This window comes from Rhinatrema bivittatum, chromosome 2 (genome assembly GCF_901001135.1).
Source record: "Rhinatrema bivittatum chromosome 2, aRhiBiv1.1, whole genome shotgun sequence".
Lineage (NCBI taxonomy): Eukaryota > Metazoa > Chordata > Amphibia > Gymnophiona > Rhinatrematidae > Rhinatrema > Rhinatrema bivittatum.
The window spans coordinates 789,762,515-789,787,690 of record NC_042616.1 but is presented as its reverse complement, the minus strand read 5'-3'; the positions used below and the strand labels follow the sequence as shown (position 1 = coordinate 789,787,690).

The following is a 25,176-nucleotide window of genomic DNA, read 5'->3' as shown; positions in this document are numbered from 1 at the left end:
GCTGTATTTGAATATAGCTGGGTAGGCTTTTTGTTATGCAGCCTCGTCTGGCTCAGTACCGCTCTCAAATAGGGTAAGGGGGCCAATCTCCTTCCTCCCTGTCTGCCCGGGCAAACGTCACCTCCAAACCAAGTGTAATTGTGTAGAAATCCCTGGGATTTTACCCAGGACCCAAGGCGTCAGCTGGTCCCCTGCCTTCCCTCCCACCCACCTGTCTGTTGGAGGTGACGTTTGCATGGCCCGACAGGGCCCTCTGTATAATGTTTGTTGGGGGGGGGGGGGAATCAGACCATTTACCCCTATATTATTTGCTTTCTTTTTGGATTGCTTATGGCAGCACTACTTAGCCGGATATCGTTTCAATATACCTGGTTAAATAGCAAGCTTTCCGGCCACACTTTACACCTGCTAGATTATCCGGACATCTCAGCCCCTTCCTGGAACACCCCTGAAATCATCCTTTTTTTTTCTAATCTCGCTAAACTGTAGCCGGATAAGTGGTTATCTGGATATAATTAAGCCGGATAAGTGGTTGAATGTGCTGCATTAGCCATTTAGACAGATAACGTGTGAGTTATCTGTCTACAGGTTTTCTGAACATCTACCTCTGTGTGTCTGGTGGAAATGAATAAAAGCAGCACTGACCTTAAAAATATCTCTGTGCGTTCCTACAAAGGACATAAGGATTTGCCAAATCGAAAGTCTCCTCAGCGGCGACGGGATTTGGCAGATCACCACCAAATCACCTCTGGCTTTCCAAAAGCTGATCAAATACCTGTTTTGCATGTATGTGTGTTTCGGGTTTTTTGGTTTTTTTTATTGTTGTTGCTGTTCGTTTAATTCTGGGAGGAGATGCCTCTCAGTCTCCCACTTCCTTAACCATCATAAGAAGTTACCTCTAGCCTTTTCAGTCGCTGGTTTCATTGAACGCTGGTTGAAAATGTAGTTTCTTATAACTAGGGATCTTTGTTTTCAGTTTTAATTTCATTTTAAATGGGAATTGTGCCAGCAAGCCCTAAGACTCCAAAAGTGATGATGCTATAATTCGATTTGTGGAAATGAAAGCTACAGCGTGCAGAAGGTATTACTGATATTATCAAGGCAGGGCTAGTAGGGATTAAAGAGGTCATTGAGTCCTTCCCCCTGACTCCAGAGAGGATCTACTGTACCTATACCACACCAATTAGGTGCCCACTCCACCGCCTCCTTAGGTAACCTGTTCAAAGTGCATGACTGTCCTTAGATTTACAGAGTGTTAACCAAACTCTCGTCTGCTGCCATGTAGGCCCACCACCCCTACTACAGATGAAGGCGTCAACTATACCTGACAGGAGTCTCAAGGCCTAGTTTTATTATTTTCAGAGTGAAAATGTGATTTGACTGTAATATGGGGCGATGACGATGGCAGGGGAGGGGGAAGTTTTTAAGGAAGTCAAAGAGTTTATTTAGAAGTGTGGTCTTGGGTAGAATTGACAAACGACTTGGACCTCCACAGTGCTTTGTTTCCTCGTGCGTATCCTACCACAGTTTGGATATCAGGATCCCTTTCTGGAGAAGGGGAGGCCCAGCATTCACACCTAACGTGGGGAATGACCCAGGTTGGCAGTAAGTTGCACCGCTGTCTGGCAGGAGGGTTCTGTGTGACGCTAGCTGAAACAGGGGCATTGCCATACTCTCCATAATCAGATCATTCACGTTCAGAGGTAAAACACTGGCAGGGCATGCATGACCTTGACGGTGACAGGACGGCTCATTGTGGGCGTTCAGAATTAGTTTTGATTAATCTCTCCGTTGTGAGCCTGTTTCCCTTGTTTAGTCACCTGCCAGTAGACTGTAAGAGAAAGCAGTCAGTGGGAACAGGAGCTGGCAAGGGAATCTTTAAAAATTAAAAAGGCCCCCTTTCTTTTTCGTGTAAAACGTAAGGAGACAATGGGAGGGGAGACGGCATTTCAAGGCGATTATTGTGTGGGCGATGGTGATGGTGGGGGGTTTCTATTATTCCACTAGGTCAGCTCATGAGAACAACTGCTTATGAAATCGTAAAGGCAAGGTCTAGCCTAGGACAGTAAACCTCAGATGTTCAGTTATGGGCCTTTCGGTATCCAATGTACGCTTAACAGCAGTAGTATCAGGCGGCAGCCCTGTTGTGCAATGAAATGCTGAGACGGAGATCAGTCAATCCAAAATGTTGTTTTCTACAACTCAAGAGTGTCACAAGCCTCCCGGTTCATCTGCAGAGCTGCCAAGTTGTAGGAGGAGGACTTACATCCCAGCGCAGTGTGGCGTTTTGTAGTCCCCGACTCTGCCCCTTGAAGTCCGTGCTGTGGGTCCCCACAATGCATCAGAAACCCAGGACCGGCCTAACACCTCCCTCCTGGAGCCAGGGCACTAGGCAGCTTTGCGGGCTGTGGTTTTTTGCAAATCCATCCTGCAGCATTTTGGAGAACTTACTCAATTTAATTGGTCTTGAACAAGCAAAAACAGCTCATTTCTACCGTTAACAGGCACAGACACAGTGACAGTGGTTCGTTGTAAAACGCATTCAAGAAAGAAGAAGAGGAATAGTAAATTAGCTTGCCAGAAATACAATTAATAAGAAGAAAATCTTCAGCCTAGCTGGGCAGAGATGATGCCCGTCCCCACTAGATCAGCAAATATCCAAGAATGAAAATCTTTGGGATTTCCAAAGTCCCCTCCTTAGGCATTGAAGAAGCGAGCTTAGCGTACTTAAAAGTCTCTACTTCGCCTTCCACCCCAGAAAGGTACCTTCTCCACCCAGCTGCTCTGATGGCTTTCTGAAGGCTTATTTACAATGCGAATGCATTAAATGCTGAATATGGCGTTGAACGTGCATTGAAAGCACATTATTGTGAGCGTTACCAATAACGTAAAAACTGTCCATCTAATGCAAGGAAAATATTAATATGCTGTGTTGCATTCAAATACATGCAAAGCAGCGCATTAATATTAGAAAGCCTTAACATGGCTTGCAATAAAAATTGTAATTTTCAATAAGCAAGGGAATTTTAACTGCACCTCAGGAAGTGTAGTTAACGCTTTCTGAGAGCATTTCAATGATCTCGAGCCTTCACCCACTGGATTTTTAAAGGGGAAGCTAACCCCAAGATATAGAGTTGCCAGCTGGCTCCAGATTTTCAGGACAGGTTGATCCAGTCCTGGTTTTGCCCCATTGCATGTTGGGACTTATTCTGATTTCCCCTTTGTATTCCCTAAGAAAATCAAGACTTATAAGTACCTGCATGCAAGGGAGTAAAACCAGGACTGGATTAACCTGTCCTGAAAATCTGGAGCCAGTTGGCAACCCTACCAAGAAATGCCAACAACCTCCCCTCCAAGCACACACACACACACACACACACACACACACACACAATCCACTACTGCCTCTTACACATTCCCATGGCCTTGTGCTAATTGTTTATCTTTTCTTAAAGGGGGAAACCGGCAGCCCAGGTCCCATTGGCCCAAAAGGTGAAAAAGGTGAACAGGTAAGGAAGGAACAACCCAACACAGTGTGGGATGTTTGTTTTTCTCTCTAGTTCAGAATCCACTGCTTTCTCTGTAGAGCAAGCCCTAAGGGGACATCGTGGGTATGAGTGTGTAAATAAATGGGAAGTTGTTGAAGTGCTTGTGTCAAGCATTTGTTAAAAGAAGGAAGAAGATTACCCTAATCTTTAAAGGGCTATTGAAAATGTACCTCTTTAAGCTGACTTTTGCCTGATTCGTTAATTTGGTCAAATTTATTTTATTTTAGATTTTAATGAGACTTGCCACTGATGCCATTTATTTTGGTTTTATTTATTTACTTATTTATTTATTCCATTTTATTTGTTTTTACTTAGTTATTTATTGCTATTTATATGCCACCAATGCCAGAGGCTCAAGGTGGCTTACAGGAGAACACAAAAACAAAATTTAAAAATAAAACGGTTACTAGCTAAACAAATAAAATAAAATAAAGAATGAAATAAATAAATTGGCATCTGTCCATGAGAAGAGATGAGGGCTTTAGCTGAGAATAGGACTTCTACTGCTAATTAGGGAGGAGGATCTCCTTTTGGCAATAAACAGTAGAGCTTCTTTCACCGTACCAGAAGGCGGCTGCTTCTACTCAGCTAATGCACATTTCCTCATCAGTGAATGGTGCTTTGGGGCTGTGATGTATCAACCTGCACTCTACTATAGTCGCTTTTTTTTTTTTGGCCAACATGGTTCATCAAGAAGCAAAACTTACACAACAGCTAAAAAAGGAACCCCCCAAAATAATTCTACAGGTGCCCTAGTTACAGCAACGTACTTGAAAGCAAAGATGTGGCTGTAACAATCAACGCTCTACAGCCTTTGCCAAAGCGATCAGACCCTGGGCTAACCTGCACCTCGTTGGTCTCGTTTTTCTAAAGAATACTAAGCAGCCGATAGTGGCAGATGGATAACTGAGGATGGACCCTAGTGATCTACCAAAATTAATCACAAAGAACTTTTTGCAGATTTTCTTTATTTTTTAATGAATTAATGCGAATAAGCTCTATTATACAATCACAGATAAGCTTTTCTTTTGTTTTCCCTACAGAGCAGAGCAATTGCAGGCACAGGAGAGAAGGGTGAACAGGTAAGGTGATAATTAATTGCCCTTTTAATTTTGTGGTGGCCCCTGTTATGGAAAAAGGGGCAATGCCTCCAGATGGGTTTGTTAAGCACATACCATGACAGAAATGAATGAATCTTGCTCATATATTCATTGTTTCCTTGCAAGTCACTTATGTGAGGATTGAAGGAGATCTAAATCTGTACCTTTGTACTCCAATCCACAGTGCTGCTGCCACTGCATTCATGTTAAAGTCTGTGGGCCCGATACAGAAAGCAATCCCTTTAGGTAAGTTAGCCAGATAAGATTTATCCGGTTAACTTGCATGGGATATTCAGCAGCACGGCTAGGCTGCTGAATATTCATTTTATTGTATTTATTCAAAATTTTTTATATACCGCTTTCTAGTCAAAGTACTGATCAAAGCAGTGTATATGCGAATAAATCATACATCAAGCACAATTACAATCAAATAACATAGACATAAAAGTAATAAAAAGAAAATGAAAAGAAAAAGACATTTAAAAAAATTAAATAAGAAACCATCTGTCCCCAGTATAGATGTTATAATACCAGCCTCTCAAGTGTAAAATCTCATCCATATACTCCTTGTGGGAAGAGTCATGGTGGATTACCAAAGGTTGCTCATTCCATGGGGTCAGAGAGATCACTGAGAAAGCCCTTGATCGTACCTGGCACCTTTGTATCATTTTAAAAGAAGGCACCACAAGACGAGCCTCTTGACTAGATCGTAAATTTCTTTGGATTTGACACCATTGAACCTTCTCTCGCAAATACCCTGGGGCCACACCTCTCGATACTTAAGTGTCATAGTCAAAATCTTAAATTTGAAACCTGCCTCCATAGGGAGCCAGTGTACCAGCGATAACATTTCATTCACTGGAGTTCCTAGCCACCACATTTTGAGCAATCTGCGATTGTCGCAATATTCATTTAGGTAAACCTATTAGTAGCGCATTTCCATAGTCCAAATGAGAAATTACCAAGGACTGTACAATAGTTCTAAAATGTGTTAAATATAAGAATAGTTTCAATTTAAGTATCATTCTCAATTTCTCAAAAATGAATTGCACTATCCTAGAAACTTGCACTTCTCCTTCCATTTTCACATCCAACTATATCCCTGTATTCTGCGTTACCTAGCCGGATAAGTTATAGCTGGCTAAGCTAGACTTGCGCCAAGTCAAGTCTGACTTATCTGATTAACTTAACCAGATAAGTACGAACATCACTACGTATCTGGCTAAGTTAGCCAAATAAGTAGCGCCATCCTGATTCGGACACTGCCCGCCCCCTAGATATCCAGCTGACTGCTTAACCAGATAAGTGGATTTTATTTATTGATTGATTAATTTTAATTTTCTGGCTAAGTGACAGTGGCTGAACATAGTCAGATCTTCAGCAGCCACCATTTAGCCTGATAAGTCTGACTTATCCGGCTTAGAAATGTTTGAATAGCAGGCTTCCTATGATTTTGGCTTATCTTTTGAGGACTCCGGTTTTTGTGTTTGATGGTGTGTGTTAGAGTACTGGTTTCCTGGCCATGTTAGAATTCTTAATTTTTACCAAAAAGCGCATCCATAGTCCGGACTCCTACCTATCCCTTTACTCTTATGCAGTTTTACTCTTATGCAGTTTTACTCTGCTCCTCATCCTATAGCATTCTCAATCACACATCATCCCACTCCCGCCTCACTAAACAGACTTAACTTCAGCCTTCCGTACCTTCTCCCTTCTCCAGTCTAGTCTACTGCCTGACATCCAAGGCATCTAGGGGGTTGATATTTAAAATATTTATGTGGTTAAAACTGACGTTTTAACCTCATAAATGTAGCCAGTTAAATAGTATTGCTGTTGTCCGGCTAAATTTTGTGCACACAAAATAATTTCAAAATGATTGGGACCCCACCCCCACCCCGTCTCTCAGACTCCAAACCGAGCTGGCAAGAGGATTCACTCTTAGCACCTACTCGTCCAGGCATCCAGCATTGCTCTGAAGGCCAGCGTCGTTGGGGGAAATGCAGGTTGCCGAGCCAGCTGGAGGTAAGCGTGAGTCCCCCTGCCAGATTTTTCAATGCAAAATGGCTACGTTTGGCCTGGCCACTCAGCCGCACAGAACTGGGTTAAATAGACTATCCAGTTTTGACTGGCCAGATTAAGGACAATGTTCGGCTAAAAATCTTGCCAGTTAGGCTCCGCTGGGTTTTGTCTTTGTCTTCGTTTACCTCTCTTCTGTTGCAGGTTAAAATTCCAACTTCACAAGACCCCGGTTTTAAGAAAGGGGCACTCCTTCCTTTGTTGCTGAGGCCAGACAAAACTCAGTACAACCGTGGGCTTTTCAGGGGGAAAGCAAATGCTGTCAAATCCTTGGGGATCAAGAATATTCTTCACACACTGGATCGTTCTTCCAGTCAAAAAAAAAAAGTACTGAAGTAAATACGTAGTAAAGTTGTAGAAGTTAACAAAGATCTCTTCTTCCAGAATTACAGTCAAATCAGATTTACAGTCCCACAAAATATGCACACATCAATCAGCAGTGAAGGTTCCTGGTGTCCCTTTGGCCTCCCTTCCCTTAGAAATAGAGCCAGGATCGTCTGCTGCTATTACAGACTCTTCCTTTTGCGCCTGCAATCTCTGTAACCCCTGAGGAATGCATCGCCTCTCCTTTGTCTGGGAAGTGATGCCCTGCCAAAGGTCACAGTCACAGCGTTGTTGGAAAATGCAAAAGACTGGATGTTTCATCTGGGTCACAAGCAAGGAAACCCTAATCTCCTGCTCCTCAGGGAGTTCCCTCACTGCTCGCGGGAGAGCAGCCCGGCCTCGTGCTGCCCCTCCCAACACCAACGGCATCTCGCCCTAAAATGTGCTCACAACTCCCCCCTAGCTATTCTCACAGACACAACTGGAAACCACTACCAACTTGAGCACTGGATATGAACATGAATTCTGCGAGGGCCTGTGGGAGTCCCTGCATTTGCCAACTTGCAATGCTTGATAGGTAGCAGGTCAGTTTTTTGCTTCGTTTTTAACTTTGAATGGCCCAGAGCGCTTTTCATTATTTCTTGTTATCTTCTGGCACCCTGCCAGGGATGCCGTACAAACCACTGAAAAATAAATCAATACGTAAAAGAGCCTTTGGATACTCCTCCCACCAGAGGCATATTGAGATTATCCGTGCACTCCTTCTAGGAGTGGCCGCAATGGTGCATCCCATGGTGTTATTCAAAGAAGATATACCATTTGCGATGGAGAAGGTACAGAGAAGGGCAACCAAAATGATAAAAGTGATGGAACAGCTCCCCTATGAGGAAAGGCTGAAGAGGTATTGGCTGTTCAGCTTGGAGAAGAGACGGCTGACGGGGGATATGATAGAGGACTTTAAGATCATGAGAGGTCTTGAACGAGTAGATGTGAATCAGTTATATTTACACTTTCGGATAATAGAAGGACTAGTGGGCACTCCATGAAGTTAGCAAGTAGCACATTTAAGACTAATCGGAGAAAATTATTTTTCACTCAACGCACAATAAAGCTCTGGAATTTGTTGCCAGAGGATGTGGTTAGTGAGGCTGGGTTCAAAAAAGGTTTGGATAAGTTCTTGGAGGAGAAGTCCATTAACGGCTATTAATCAAGTTTACTTAGGGAATAGCCACTGCTATTAATTGCATCAGTAGCATGGGATCTTCTTAGTGTTTGGATAATTGCCAGGTTCTTGTGGCCTGGTTTGGTCTCTGTTGTAAACAGGATACTGGGCTTGATGGACTCTTGGTCTGACCCAGCATGGCAATTTCTTATGTTCTTATTAAGGCCAAATCTTTTCTGGTCAGAGGAAGACTGAAGTTTGCGGAGGGAGGAAGCAATCCCTCCCCTATCTCCAGAGACCAGAAGGGGGTTTATGGGGGATGACATGGTAAAATCCCTGTGGTGATGCCTCTGATTCCTCACTGCTGTAGTTATTCCTGAGCGATCCATCCATGGGGTGGAGAAGCTGTGAAGGAGTGAACCTCTCACTCTGCGTCTGTCTCTCGTGAAGACCCTGATCTGAGTTCTGTGTGTGAATGAAGATCTGTGGTGGAGCAGCACAAGGCGAGTGTCCGATATCTATTCTGGAGGGTCAAGCAGCATGAAAAGGAGAAGGGGGTGGGGGGAGAGAGAGAGAGCGGTACTCTAATCCATGAATCTACAGGAGTCCAGAGGAGGAAGGAAAGACGTGTAAAAGGAGAAAAAATGGAGTCCATAGGAGGAAGGAAAGACGATTAAAGGGGGAAAACTCACGCATTTGGAGGAAAAGGTTCCAAACGGGTCCATGGGGGAGTCAGGCCAGCATCAGTACAGGATAACCTGAAGTACAAGAAAGGAAGTGATGATGGCCCAGGCAAGGATCGGAAGTCCCAGATCTATTTGTGACTGTAACTTTGAAACTGCTATAATATATCAAGTCTCTCCTTGATATATTATACCATCTCAATGCCTTGGGTCACAGCCCCTCCCCCCCTACCCTTTCAGAGATTTCACATTAGGATTTGGAAAGGTGAGCAAGGGACTCAGTCCTGGTATTGAGTGGAGCCCCCGGCAGTGGGGGTGTATGATGGCCTCCTTCAAGACCTTGAAGAGTTCCTCACATCCTTCCGGAGAAGGCAGCAAGAGTTACCAATAAATACGATACTTAGGAGCGCCGGATGTGCAGTCTTCAAGGGGTCAATAAAAGGAGTTTGCAGTGAACTCCCAGATGCCTAAACAAGGCACAGTGGTCCCAGGCAAACGTTATCTGTAAGAAAGTTTAAAGGGCTGTAGCATTCCCCCTGGAAGAGGTGCAGTTCTGCACATGAAATAAGAAAAACTGATTTCGTTTTTTGGGGGTTTTTTTTATATCACCGAACACATTTGGCATCTTGAAAAGAGAAAAAAAAAAAAAACTAAAGAAGAGCTCTTGAATATGTCAAAACCCCATTGAAATAGAAAGCAAATTACTGGGACACAGTAAGTCGGCACCATTAAAGAAATAACCCGTCCGCCTTGTCATTTTGGCTGACAGCTTGACGCGCTGCTTCTCTCAGCCTAGCAGCGCTGGCTATTAAATATAATATCCCCACGAAAAGGGACTGGAGATTGCAGTTGCCTCCATGGTGCCTGAAGTACCGGGGGCTTCTTTTGTATAGTTTCGGCACAGCAGTATTTTAAGAACAGCGCTCCTCTTTCGAGTGCCATGGAGGTGGGGAGGAGCAGAGTTATTTGATCCTTCCAAAAAAAAAAATATTAAGATCATACTTTGACTTAATAGATCTGGAAAAGCCCACCACCTCCCTCCTCCCAGACGCCATTAATTTGCACTGGGTTCTACCCCATGACTAGATGGAGCACATTTTCTTTTGCAGTACTGTCCTAAAGAGCTCATCCAACTCTTCGCCATTCAGGCTTCAGACTGCCCTGGGCCTGATATTCGGAACCACTTAAGCCGGATAAGAAGCGGCTGAATATCCAGCAATACTGAGTGGCCACAACTTAGCCAGATAACTACTTATGTACGTAGCCAGCTAAGTGGTGGGCGGGACGGGGACGTAATGGGGAGGTGTCACTTATCTGGCTAACAGCCTAATAAGTGCTGACATTTGGACTTACCTGGCTAAGGGGGGGTCATTCATCAAATGAGTTATCGCACATGATAATAGTACTATTGCATGGTGTGAATGCACATTTTTGGAAGGGGTGGGATTAGGGCAGGATTAATTGAAATGAGGGGCAATATTGCAGTTTTAACTACAAATTTTTCCTGGTGTATAGCTTTGTGATATTCCTAAAATGCAATTTGTGATAAACTTTTCAAATTGCATTTTGGCCATTTCTGGGGGAAAGAGAGAGAGGAGAGACTACCTCTGGGGAGGCTGTTACAGTATTCAAATATTTATATGACTATAGGAGGGCCAGCTAATAGCTCGAGGTGAGGTGTTGGTGGTGGTTTAGGGTTTAGGGACCAGTGTTACATGCAGAGTGAGACGTACGAACAGCACAGTACACCTCGGTGAAGATTTGATGTCATTTGGAATGAGGAAAGTCTCACAAAGATGAGATTTCTACTCTGTTATCTCGGCCTAGCTTGATGGTACCCTGTTATAGAGTCCAACACGCTAGGGCAAAAAAACATTATACAAATATCATCTTTGTGAGACTTTCCTCACTCCAAATGACATCAAATCTTCACCGAGGTGTCCTGGGCAGTTCATACATCTCACTCTGCATGTAAAACTGGCCCCTAAACTCTAAACCACCACCAACACCTCACCTCAATCTATTTGCTGGCCCTCCTATAGAGATATAAATAGTTGACTACTATGAGGGCCTTATGAATAGTCTCCCTCTCCCTCTCTCCTTCATGAGCTGTGAAACGTATCTACCTGGCTAGCATTTGAATTTTGGGCCCGCTGAGAAATGCAGGACATTTACCCTACCAGTTCTGATTAAGGCTATCAACTGATTCTGTGACCTCTGGGAAGGCGGAGTCTGTATTTTACCTCAGTTGCTCGAATAGACAGGCAGCTCCTTTTTTCCCCCCAGAAAATGCAGGAATGTAAACAGGAAATGCATTCTATTGGGTACAATCAGCATTGACTCAGCCTATTCAGATGACCTGGAGTCATTTGGTGGCCCTGGCCTTAGTTCTAAAGCCTTCATTCCAGAGCCTTAAACTGAATTCAGGGTATGAAGTGAAGTGGTGTGAGGTTGATTTTTCTTTTATGGGGTGATATGGTTTGTATGAGGCATCTCATTGTCAAAGGTGGTACGGTGAAAGCCCCATTATCCGGCTCGCAACCAACCAGGGCTTCCTTTTTTAAAACTACTGCCCAGCAGGTTTACACTGAATGCTAATCAACGTTAGGGAGCAGAGTAGCTTTTCTTTGCTCTGTGCTCTGTCTACACCTGCATCATCACCTCCTCCCCTCCTGTTCCCTGGAGCAGACAGCTCTCAGATAACCAGCATATGGACAGCGATGTGACTGGCCCAAGACCATCAGGCATTTCAGCAGGATTTGTACCCTGACTTCCCTGGTTCTCAGCCTGCTGCTCTAACCACTAGGCTATTCCTCCCTAGTATGGACTCTTCCCCATGGATGCCAGATATAAGGATCCTGGAACATTTATGCCAATGAAACATATCTGAGCCAGTTTTTGTCTCCCAATCCTGGGGAGTCTATTAGTAAGAGAAATGTATCCTATTGGCCGAAGCACACTGGGATGCAAGCATGGATGGTGATAGTGCTGAGCTGTCCAGACTTCCATTGTGAGCACATATAAAGTCTGGTGAGCATCAGAGGTCGTTCCTCCTAAATGGAACTGATGGTCTTTCGGAGCAGGGAGTGCCGGTCGAGCTAGACATTTCATGCTAACGTATTAACATTCCTTGTACACTGCCCTGGGTCCATATTGGAGGAGAGCAGCAGAGAAATAAAAAAATGTAATGCACAGAATTCTAGGGTTTTGCAGGTTGCTATATTTTTTACTTTACGAACCCAAGAATTATCTAAAAATATTTTTTTTGTGTGAGCTTTCGAGGCCATAGGTGTCCCTTCCTCCAAAGTAACAGCAAGGTACAAACAAGGAAGGTGTCAAGTAGCAGAAATTAACATGGTAGAGGTCTTAAGAAAGTGGTAAGTGGTGAATGAATTGGAATAAATTGGCAGAAACTTAGTCACAGTTGTCATACTTTTTTTTTTTTAATCTAATTATTTATTAATTTTAACATAAATTCTAAGAATTTAATCTTGTTTAAAAAAGTATAAATAATTACAAAAACTTATTAAAAAAAGTAAAAAATAAAATACAAATAAATAAAAATATCAATAACACAAAAGTCCACCATATTAGGAGGCATAGAATAAGCAGTATACCTAGAAAACTGTAAACTAATAGCAGAGAAAAAGAAGAACAATTCTCTGACAAAAATCTCCCATTAATACTAAGGGAGGATAGTAATACAGCTAACCCTCAGATCCTGGAGCATCTACGGAGGCAGACAGCGGGGTTCCTTCATGAACTGCCTTTTCACTAACAAATAGTGTTAAGTAGACCTGGATCAACAAATATATGCCTAACGTTCTGATATTTAACTAAATATTTAGATAGATACTTAAAAAAAACCCACTCTTAGTCTTAATAACAGAAACTGCTTCCTTCAATTTGGCATGACTTTCGCCACATCTGGAAAACGTTTGATCTTACAGTTAAGGAACAGTTTCTCTTTATGTCTATAAATTGACATGATTTGGATCAGACAGACATCCGAGTTTGCTATCCAGGCAGATAAACTTTCTTTCCAATCAGTCCTCAAGATAAAGATTCTTTAAGTTTGAAATTATTTATTGTACAGGTAGATTCTACTTAACAATTGTTGCATCTCAAACGTAAGCCCCAAGGCAAAGATCTTTGGTAACTGGAGACAGAGTAGCAGGAGGGAGAAGAAAGGTCTCTTGAGTTGCAGGAGTTAGTTTATGGTGGAGGTAGGGAGCTTGAGGGATATGAGGCTGATTTAGTCTTCAGAAGAAGGCAGTAAAAAAGAAGGTAAAAACGCGATCATTTCAGGAGCTTTACAGAGCGCTGCTAGCTCTGAAGCCTGCATGGGCAAGACTGGCTCTCGCCGAGAGCTGCTAAGGGAAACGCCTCCACAAGCTGGGGGAAGGGGGGCAAGGTCCAATGGCAGCGAGCCTAAGAACCATGTGACACAGGGGGGAACATGAAGGACAGTCCCTTGAGCCTATAAGGCACCTAGGAAAACTCAAGTTAGATTGAGGAGCATTCGAGCTCTTCCGATAATGAGAGAAAGTGGAGGGGGGGGGGGGGAGCTTCTCTTAAGGGCAAAGGCTCCTCTTAAAGGCAAAGGCTCACAGATTTTTATCATGGGTTACAAAACGTGTTTCAGTATCAAGAATCCTCAGAAGGGAAGGATTGCACTGAACACAGTATATACAGATACAAACATGTACCCACTGCTGGGGACAGAACAAAACAATTTCATTGTCCAGTCCCTAACCAGTTCAAGGACCAAATTCAGGAGTTGCTTGTATTTCTACAGAGCTTTCTAAAACCACTGTTAAGATGGTGGTGGCAAATTGAAAGCTCTAGTTAAAGGGGGCCAATGATCCCGATGGAATTTTAAAGATCTCAGGAAGATACTTTTAAACATTTTTATAGGCGAAATTCTATCAAACATAGGAAAATGAATTAAACGCAAATTCCTGCGCTTGCATGTATGCTCCAAATATAGCTTCAACTTTCTGTTCAAAGATGTCTAGTCTGGTATTACATTATGCCAAACCACTCTCCTGGGTCAGGAATTTCTTGGTAATATTTTAAAAGCTGCCCAAAAACAATCTTCCCCAGTTCTTCAACAGCTAAACATATCATTTCCAAACTAAAGACATGGGGCACTTGAGATGATTCTGAAATCTCTCTTTCTGAAACCAAAGCAGCCCATCCAGTCACTGCAGCTTCCATAGAAACTCCAAGGGACAACGGAGGCCCTGGCTGTTCCAAATAGTTAGGAACTGCAATTCTGGTAGCTCTGAAGCCTCCACGCCTCAGCCCCACCATCACACTGACATCATCATCCGGAGACTGCTCCAGCCTTACAGTATTCGGGCTCGCAACAGCTGGGCATGCTGATTCCCACCATTCCTCTGAGCTTAAATTGGAGTCCATGGTAAGGGAACATGGTGACTCCCCTTACCCCACCAAACTTCCCATCGGTCCAGCACAGGAGGTTTCGGGCACACAATTGCCTTGATGCACAAGCCAAAAAAGGGAGCCATCCCCTAGTCAGTAGGAAAGACTCTGGTTTTTCCTTTCCTTTCGACCTGAGCAAAGGTAACCAGGAGATACTTAAGAAAGCAAAGAAGACCAGAAGTGGAGACACCCAAACCTATCAGGCTAATAATTGTTTAAGGACCAGTCATCCAGAAACTTGTCCAGACCTTTTTTAAACATAGCTATGCTACTAGTCTTCACCACATTCTCTGGCAACAAATACCATAGCTTTATTTATTTTGTTGTGACTGTGACAAATACTTTTTAAATTTCAATTTATATCTGCTACTAGTTTCATGGAATCTTCCATAGTCCTAATATTGTTTGATAGAGAAAACAACCATTCCTTATTAACTTGTTGTAAAGCACCTTGATGTTGTAAACCTGAATCACATCTCATTTGTCGTTTCTTCTTCAAGCTGAAGAGCCCTAACCTGTTTGTCCTTTCCTCGTAAGGTAGCTGGACCCTGCTCTTTATAATTTTCATTGCCCTACTCTGCTCTTTTTCTAGTACTCCTATACCCAGGGCTATTTTTCAGGAAGTACATTACGGAATCATGTACAGGCACCTTTACCTCCACTTGCTTGAATTACCCCGTGATCCCTCAAAATAGCATGCATCCTGTGCCACCTTCTCGCGCCCTGCCTGCATTCCCTCTTCTGCTTGGAGAAAAGACTTGGAGAGAGGGAGACTGCTGCCTGGGCAGGCACATGGGGGAGGGAGCGATAGAGAAGCGATAGAGGAGATTCAGCCACCCTACTCGGAGGAGGGAGGTGAGAGACAGAGGACCCTGGGAGGGGTGGGGGAGACAGAGAGGGCAAAATATTGTGAGGAGGGTGGGAAGCATTGGCTTAGGGTCCCCCAAGCTCCCGTGATCATTCTTTGGGGCATGTGTGTGGGAGAGCCCCCTCACTCCCGGCTCGGACCCGAGCCCCGAGAGGCAGAGGACAAGATACGAGCCCGGAGAACAGCAGGAGAGAGAGAGATGTATTTCCGCGGCTGAAAATAACAACAGAAAAAAAAAAAAAAGCCACAAATACGTCTATCTTGCTGACGTTATACATTCAGGAATTGTGATGAAAACGCTTTATTTGAAAGTTCGGGTTTTTTTTTTCCCCATCTTATGCAAATCTGGGAGCTAAGCGGTGCGTGGCGAAAATTTACCTCCAACTGACGCCTTTATTCTTTAACTAGCGGTACCCAGCCACGCGTTGCAGTGGCAGAGTCAGGTTCTTTACCCTCCCTCCCCTTCCCCTTGCTCACACGGGGGTGAGGAGTGTTTATTTCTGTGTGTTCGATGGGCGTGTGAATTAAATACATTTGTCATGTGTGTGGGGTGTGTGAATGATCTGGAAAGAAATACGACGAGTGAGATAATCAAATTTGCAGATGACACAAAATTGTTCAGAGTAGTTAAATCACAAGCAGATTGTGATAAATTGCAGGAAGACCTTGTGAGACTGGAAAATTGGGCATCCAAATGGCAGATGAAATTTAATGTGGATAAGTGCAAGGTGATGCATATAGGGAAAAATAACCCATGCTATAATTACACAATGTTGGGTTCCATATTAGGTGCTACAACCCAAGAAAGAGATCTAGGTGTCATAGTGGACAACACATTGAAATCGTCGGTTCAGTGTGCTGCGGCAGTCAAAAAAGCAAACAGAATGTTGGGAATTATTAGAAAAGGAATGATGACTAAAACGGAAAATGTCATAATGCCTCTGTATCGCTCCATGGTGAGACCGCACCTTGAATACTGTGTACAATTCTGGTCGCCGCATCTCAAAAAAGATATAATTGCGATGGAGAAGGTACAGAGAAGGGCTACCAAAATGATAAAGGGAATGGAACAACTCCCCTATGAGGAAAGACTAAAGAGGTTAGGACTTTTCAGCTTGGAGAAGAGACGACTGAGGGGGGATATGATAGAGGTGTTTAAAATCATGAGAGGTCTAGAACGGGTAGATGTGAATCGGTTATTTACTCTTTCGGATAGTAGAAAGACTAGGGGGCACTCCATGAAGTTAGCATGGGGCACATTTAAAACTAATCGGAGAAAGTTCTTTTTTACTCAACGCACAATTAAACTCTGGAATTTGTTGCCAGAGAATGTGGTTCGTGCAGTTAGTATAGCTGTGTTTAAAAAAGGATTGGATAAGTTCTTGGAGGAGAAGTCCATTACCTGCTATTAAGTTCACTTAGGGGCGGATTTTAAAACGAGCGCGAATAGCCTACTTTTGTTTGCGCTCCAGGCGCAAACAAAAGTACGCTGGATTTTAGTAGATACGCGCGGAGCCGCGCATATCCGCTAAAATCCTGGATCGGCGCGCGCAAGGCTATCGATTTCGTATAGCCGGCGCGCGCCGAGCCGCGCAGCCTACCCCCGTTCCCTCCAAGGCCGCTCCGAAATCGGAGCGGCCTCGGAGGGAACTTTCCTTTGCCCTCCCCTCACCTTCCCCTCCCTTCCCCTACCTAACCCACCCGCCCGGCCCTGTCTAAAACCCCCCCTTACCTTTGTCGGGGGATTTACGCCTCCCTCTGGGAGGCGTAAATCCCCGCGTGTCAGCGGGCCTCCTGCGCGCCGGGACGCGACCTGGGGGCGGGTCCGGAGGGCGCGGCCACGCCCCCGGGCCACCCCGGGCTGTAGCCACGCCCCCGGAACGCTCCCGACACGCCCCGAAAACGCCGCGCGGTTCGGGCCCGCCCCCCGACACGCCCCCTCCGAAAACCCCGGGACTTACGCGAGTCCCGGGGCTCTGCGCGCGCCGGTAGGCCTATGTAAAATAGGCTTCCCGGCGCGCAGGGCCCTGCTCGCGTAAATTCGCCCGGTTTTGGGCGGATTTACGCGAGTAGGGCTCTGAAAATCCGCCCCTTAGAGAATAGCCTCTGCCATTAGCAATGGTTACATGGAATAGACTTAGTTTTTGGGTACTTGCCAGGTTCTTGTGGCCTGGATTGGCCACTGTTGGAAACAGGATGCTGGGCTTGATGGACCCTTGGTCTGACCCAGTATGGCATTTTCTTATGTTCTTATGTTCTTATCATCCGTTGGTGTAAGTGGAAGGTCATACGTTGGAGCTGGGGTTTGCTGTATTAAGGATCCAAAATGTCCACACAACAAAGGAAGAAAACAAAAAAGCCTTCTCCTGTTGGTTTAATGATTCGAAGATGTCAGCTGTGGGAGTGTGAACGTGCAGCATCTTCGATGCCTGTATTTTGCACAGAACTGGAGGAAATGCATTTCTGTTTCTGTTTCTCCACTGTTATACTGCATGCAGAGTCTGGCTCCCTGGGGTTTTCTGTTCAGTTTTGGTCTGCATATTTCTATTTATACTTTGTGGTCATTTATTCTATGTTTGGCAAGGGTCTATCCACATGCCTGAGCACTTTTGAGTTGTGGTCATCCTGAGATTGCTGTTAATTAGCAGGGGGCTAGGGAAGGGAGGGAAATAATGTGTGGCAGCTTTCTCTCTTCTATCTCCCCATCCCCCCTGACTAATCCACACTGTCTCTGCTTGCCCCTCCCCCCATCCACCACCACCACCACATTTCCCCCTCCAAGGATGATCCGGGCATTCTTCCCCTTCCGCTCTCTCTCTCTCTGGCTCCAGCCCTCTCTTTAACTCCCACTCCTCCATAAGTAATGCTTCCTGACTTGTGCACCCTCACTCCATCCTCACCTGAGCGAGTTCAGTTCCTGGAATCGCAGCTCTAGGCTGAGCAGCATCCATACCCCTGGAACTCTCCGAATCCGGCCCAGGGCCTGTGGAATTCTGAACAGAACGCCGGGTCTCCGAGCCAGCATCGGAAAACTCTGGGTGCCTTGCTGCAGAAGGCCGGAAGAAAACGTGACTGGAGCAGCGGGTGCCCGATGGGGAAGGAGGGCCAGCACCCGTGCTGCAAGAAGACAAGGAAAAGCGTGTGTGGCTGCGCAGCAGGAGCGAGGCGAGCGGGAGTGTCACTCCCCTCGCCCCTGCCCTGCCGGGAACAAGGAACTGCAAATGCAGGAAGAGCAGCAGCGTCAGGCTGTACACGGAACGTGAAACAAGGGCAGCGCGGGCCCAGCGCTGCAGAAGGAGGAGGCAGCGGCATGTTTGTCCCCGACGCTGCAGAAGGAAGAGGAATGGACCACAGGGCCAGTGCCAGCTTTTCTGCAGCCCTGTGCGAACATTTACTGTGCTGCCCCCGCCTCCCCCCCCCCCCCTCCACTGTTCATTCATTCTCTGTCCCGGGCCCAACAAAAATACACCCAGCTCCCTTCAGTGATACAAACTTTAAAAACTGACACCATCCCCCCCCCCCCCCCCCCCCCCCCCCCCCCCCCGGACCCATGGCTGGAGCAAGGGTGTTAGGTGCCCCATGCAAAACTTATAGCCTTGCATAACGCCCCACTCCCCATAAGAGTTATGCATTTATATTTTACATGAAAAATATCAAAGTACAGTATTCTGATGTAAAAATATCCCTTACATTATATTTACATGCACTGCTGTGATGTCAACCAAAAATCCCTGCAAAAAAGACATTTGAAACCCATATGGTATTAGGCCCTATTGTGATGTGTGTTGGGTGTGGCCTTGACTCTCTGAAAGCCCTGAAACACTAATACACTTCCTATTAGGAGAATGTCTCACCTAAGTCACACATGCAGAACATAAACAGGCCCTCACCAAATACAGACTAGAGCAACCAGAAAGTAGAAATACAAACACGCAGACAGAAACGGAATAGGAACCCGCAAGAAGCCAGACTCTGTATGCAGTGCAACAGTGAAAAAACAGAACCATCACCATTCCTCAAACATCAAACAATAAAATCAAGGAATAAAATAAATACATAATCATAATACAAAAACAATACTAATATTTTTTAAAAAGCTGATGAATAAAAGATCAAATAATTAAAAACTTACGTTTTTTTTTAATATTTCAAACACCTATAAACTATTTCAAAACAGCAGACACATCAAATAACACCTGAAAAATAAAACTAAAAAGGATTTTTTAAAAATTCACGCTCTCCATACCTGGGAACTTTGATTTCCAGTCACCTGGAGATTGTCTTGGATTAGTAGGAGAGGGATGCACACACTTTCTGCTCTCTTTCTTATATATATATATACACACACACAAGCTCATACATACATATGCTCCCTCTCAGACAAACCCACAGGCATCTCCAGCTCATCTTTGGTTGGGATCTACCAGCAACGTCAGGCCCTCATCTTCATTTCAGCTGCTGGCAGGTTGGAATCCACCCGCAGCACCCATTCTCCCTCTCTCTCACATACACACACAAAACCCAAGCAGCTTCCATTCTCTCTCTCACATACACACACACACACACACAACCCCGGTAGGCTCCCATTCTTTCTCTCTCTCACACATATACACACACACCCCAGGCAGGCTCCCATTCACATCCACCTAAATCCCACACAGGCTCCCATTCTTACACACACATTCTCTGCCCATCCCAGGAAGACTTCCATGCATGCATGTGCGCACATACACACACACACACACACACACACACACACACACAAACTCACATTCTCCACCCATCCCAGGCAGGCTCCCAATCACTAAAAATAAAAAAATGATTTTTATTTTTTTTACCTTTGCTGTCTGATCTTAGTTTAGTAATCGGTTGGTCACACCTTCTTGGTCTTTTGCTAATTCCTTTTAAAGGGTCTCTTTTTTTTCTGCTCTCTCAGTTATTTTATTTATTTTATTTATTTAAGGTTTTTTTTATACCGGCATTCAAGAACTCGTTCTTGAATGCCAGTTACACAGGGCGAAGCTCTCACCCTCACATGCAGTCACACACATACACAGACACGGCTCTCACTCTAAAATACTCTCTCTTTCAAATGCTGTCTCACTCTCACACAGGCTCTCATTCTCACATGCTGTCTCACACAAACACACAGGCTCTATCACTCTCACATGTTGTCTCACACAAACAAATGCTCTCACTCTTACATGCTGTCTCTCTCACACACACACACTCAGAGGCTCTCGCATGCTGTCTCTCCAATTATACAGGCTCTCACTCCCACACACAATCTCTCAACTCACTCTCTCTCAGAGACACACTCAATCTCTCAACTCACTCGCTCACACACATTCTACAAGGCCTCAGCCTCTCTCTCATCTCTGGGCCTCCACTTCACGGGTTGCGGCAGCCCTGATCTTCTCAGGCAGCTGCGAGATGGGATCAGTAGCAGCCCTGCTGCCGGGCCTTCTCTTCTTGGGCCACCATGCAACACAGCAGCTCTGACACAAATGCTGCTCTTCTTCTGCAGCAGCCGCGACGCTCCTCCTCCTCCATGCCTGTGTGGCTCTGGCAACTTTTTTCCTGGTGCCAGGCAGGAAGAAAAGAGGAGCAGCACCTGGACGTGACGTTTTCTTCTACCACTGGTGGACCCGATCTCACCGATGGCATCACGGGCCTCCACTTCTTCCACCGTCGGTGGGAACAGGTCCACTGGTGGCACCACAAGCCTCCACTTCTTCTGCTGCCGGTGTCCACCGGTGGAAACACGGGTATCTCCCTGCTCCTGACGCCATCCAACCAGGTGTGCCACCCCTTGCAATTGCACGGTTTGCACACCTGGTGGCATGGGCCTGAGTGGAGTATTTGTCCCATAGGCCTGGGGAAAGAGCAAGCATCTGTGGCTAACGGGGATCGAGGAAACAAGAGAGAAAGCGTGTGCATATGTGTGTATGTGAGTGCATGTGTGTATGGAAGAGGAAGAGAAGTGAGTGTGTGTGGAAAAGGGAAAGTGAGTGTACATGTGTGCGTAAGTGCATGTATGTGTGGGGAGAGGGTGAGACGTGAGTGTGTGTGTAGAAAAGGAGGAGTGAGTGTGCATGTGTGTGAGAGAGAGTGTGCATACGGATGAGTGTGCATGTGTGTGTAGAAGAAGGAGAGAAGTGAATGAATATGCATGTGTGTGTGTGTGTGTGTGGAAGAGGCAGAGAAGTGAGTGTATGAGAATGAACATTTTATGTTTGTGTGACAGTGTGAGTAAACATGTGAGTGTGCTAGTGTGTAAGAAAGAAAGTATGTGTGCATGTTGCTAGTGCACCCCCTGGGGAATCTGAATAGAAAATGCCCCTACTGAGGGTCTTAGATCTCCAGGCAATCTCAGGGTGACAGGAAATCAAAAGCACCCAGGTATGGTTGTACCTATTGCAGCCCTCTTCAGTCGGCTTCTTCCCCCATTCTGCCTGCAGTGTGTGTGTGCTCCAGGTCTACCTCTCCCCTACCTGCAGGCTTACTGAAGGGGGAGTGGTTGCAGTAAACAAAGAGGCCTGGAGCTTTTTAGTGTTTCACCGGAGACCCAGCAATGGATGCAAATTCCCTCTGGGGAAAATCCAGAGCGTTCCCAGGAATCCATGTTCTGTCCATGTCATCAAAGTCAAGGATTCTGCTAGTGTGAACTTCCTTTGTAGCAATCTGTAGCAGTCTGGTTTGTACATGCAAATCAGCTCATTACCATACCAATTTTGTGCTGTGTTTTTTTTTTTTGGGTGGGGGGAGGGGATGATGATTGGTATTTGAAATATTGTGTTTTATCACTGAGTTAAGGCATTAACCGCGCGGTAAAGCCCTAACACCACTTAGGGGCCGATGCAATAAAAAGCATGGAAAGCGGGCACTGACTTTTCCTGATGTGTGCATGGAGCCCGCAAGGGGGGCGCCATGCAGTACCCAAATTAGGGGTTTGCGGTTACAAGGAGATGCTAGGGTTGCTTGCAGGACCTTAGCGCCTCCTTGCTGGCGCGACCCTGCCGCGGCTGCCGGTTATGAAGACCGACGCCGGTAAACTCGGTGACGGTTTTCATAACCGGCCATCTGCCAGTAATGAACGTGGCCCCCGATAAACTCGAGTTTACCGGCGTCGGTCTTCATAACTCGGCTGTCTGCCGAGGTTTTTGTTTTGTTTTTTTTTACTTAAGAAGTACAGAAAAGCAGTTTTTTCTGCTTTTCCATACTTCTTTTACCTGCATTCAGCTATTAACACCTGATCCAGTCTGAGACGCACACTTTTTTTTTGCATGTGGAGTGATTGAGTAATAGCCTCATTCACGTGCATTTGCATGTGATGAGCGCTATCGCATTCACTCCGCGTCCGACGCGGGTTAAATAGGCGCTAATCCCCCTATTGCATTAGGGGGTGGATTAGCACCTATTTAACCTACGTCGGAGTGCGGGTTATACAGTGCTCGACTGAGCGCAGTGTATTGCATCAGCCCCTTAGATTGTAAGTCCTCTGGGGTGGGGAATTACCTATTCTACGTTGATTTTTAACTCACCTTGGATTTAGAAAAGCAAGCCACAATCCAAATCCAAGGTCATCACAGACAGGTGCTTTACAGGCCTTGCTCAGGTTTTTATCCTTCAAATCCTGCTTAATGCCTGAATTTCCCATTGTGTTGGGTTAATGGGCCTTGATGGAGCTTGATGAATAAGGGAATGGGTAGAGCTCTGACTGTCCTGAAAGAACAATGAAAATAACGAGGCTGCTCAACCTTCTCCCAATCACCTAATAGTTAATCCAGAGGAAGGTGGAAGAAGGCTGTGCAAATGCAGTCAACTTCTGCAGCAGTTCCCAACCCCAGCAAGGCGATTGGCTCCGAATTGCCGGATTAGCATTTTTTTCGTAGCATGCAGCCAAGGATAGCAATGTAGCCAACATAACCACCAGCATTTTTTTTTCTTCTTAAATCTCCTACAACTCACTTTTCAATTGATTTAGAGCCAGGTACGCCAAAAGGTTTGTCCCATTTTGTATTTATGGGAAAAATGCTTGCTACATATGGCTGTAACATAAGTACTTTTGCTGGCAAAATATTCCATTGTACCACCACTCTTTGAGTAAAAAATCCCTCGCTTGGAAGGTGGTAACATTTATTGCTCTGGTGTTCTGTGTGTAGCTTCTTCAGCAAAATGATCCTCTGTCAATTTCTCTGTCAGGTCTATTGCTATATTTGTAGAGTATAATTAAAGCTCTTTAAAGTTTTTTTTTTTTTTCCCGGCTGGAAATAGTTCCAGTTTAGACAGTTTCAGCATATGTAATCCCTTCGGTGTTCCCTTGGTTAGCACAGTGATCCTTCTTTGCATCTTTTCTTACATTTGGATATTGTCTTTGCAGATGGGTAACCCGAATCCGAACCCCCCCCCCATATGCCAAATGTGGTCCTACAAACACATTGCACAGTGAACAGACGTTATTAAAACTCTTTGCTTCAGCTGGCCTTGTTTTAATGCACACCAACATGTGCTTAAGCTTTGGCTGTTGCTGTCTAATTTCCAATTTGTAATTAACTAATATACCTAGGTCTGTTTTCTGGCTATTGCACCTGCCTGGCATTGTGCCTTATATTGTCAGTATTAAATCTCATCTGTCAGTTGTCAGCCCATTATCCTAAAGTATCTGCGCCCATCTGTAAAAGCAATTGAGTCTTGTGAACTTGTAGTGTGACAGAGTTTGCTGTCATCTGCAAAAATGATGACAGTATGACTGTTTATTATTTCCTCCGGATGATTGATAAAAATATTATTCAAAAGTGCTCCTAGCACAGACCCCTGTAGAGCCCCAACTAATCACCTTATTTCAGTTAACATATGTGTCATTAATTTTGGCCCTTACTGTCTTCCCTTCAGCCTGGTTCTTAACTCACTTATAAATGTTGGAATTGATTAATCTCTGGCAGTTTTGGCCTCCAGGCGAGACAAGTCATAGCTACATATCGGAGTTTCCTCGAATGCCTACTATCATTAAAAGGGATGTTGAGCCGCTATTCAAGTATTTTTTATTTATTTATTTATTTGTGGTTTTTATATGCCGGACTTCGTAGAAAACATCGGTTCGGTTTACATTATAACTTCAAACTCAGCAAACAGAGGCTTTACATGGAACTAATACAAAAAAACAGTGGATAAAACTATACAATTGGCAACAAGGTTTGATAAGGAAACTTAATGAGGAGTTGTAGGGAAGAAGTGATGACATTGAGAAATTGTTTTGAGGGGGGGAGAGGGGAGGAAGGAAAGAGGGCGGAAGAGGGGGGAGGAAGGGTGAGAGGGAAGGGGGAAAGACGTAATGCAAAGAATGCAAAGCGGAGGCGAAAAGGGTTGCAAATGGTTGCATAGAGGGAGGGGAAGATGGGTTGCATGAGTTACATGCGGTAGGGAGTGGAGGGATTAAACAGGTTGCAGGGAGCTATTTACAGTAAATGCATTGGGGCGGTTATATAGTAAAAAGCTATTTACAAAATGTACAGTAGAGCGATTATGTAGATAATGGCATAAAGTTGAATTTCCAAGTTGGTAGCGACAGTGATTGATATTTATCATGTACGAGATCAAAGAGATAGAGCAAGAGAAACCGATGGGAGCAGGTACGTTGGGGAAGAGGGGCGTTAGGGGAGGGGGGAGGGAGAACAATGCGTGGTGGGGAGAGAAGATAGTCAGTGGAGAGATTGTGGAGAGAGGCGGAATGAGGGGGTTTTAGAAAGTATGTTTTCAAATTCTCCACAAGAGAGAGAAGGATTTCTTGACAACTGGCCTTGCAATTTTTTTAGACACTGTGGGGGGGCCGATATTCAGAAGGATAACCGCAATATTAAAAGTCTTATCCGACTGTATTCTAGCTGGATAAGTTGGGGGTATTTCGGGGGTAGGTAAGAGGCATTCCCAGGAGGAACGGAGTTAGCCAGATAAGTTAACCGGCTAA

General features: G+C 44.9%; 1 protein-coding gene across 1 annotated transcript in view; it reads left to right on the top strand.

Moving 5' to 3' along the window:
- COL22A1 (collagen type XXII alpha 1 chain) overlaps positions 1-25,176 on the top strand; it is a 791,008-nt gene that overhangs the window by 325,794 nt on the left and 440,038 nt on the right. Inside the window, exons 10-11 of the mRNA XM_029592071.1 lie at positions 3,456-3,509; positions 4,592-4,630. Of these exons, the coding sequence (XP_029447931.1) occupies positions 3,456-3,509; positions 4,592-4,630 (93 nt within the window). The remainder of the gene's footprint in view (positions 1-3,455; positions 3,510-4,591; positions 4,631-25,176) is intronic.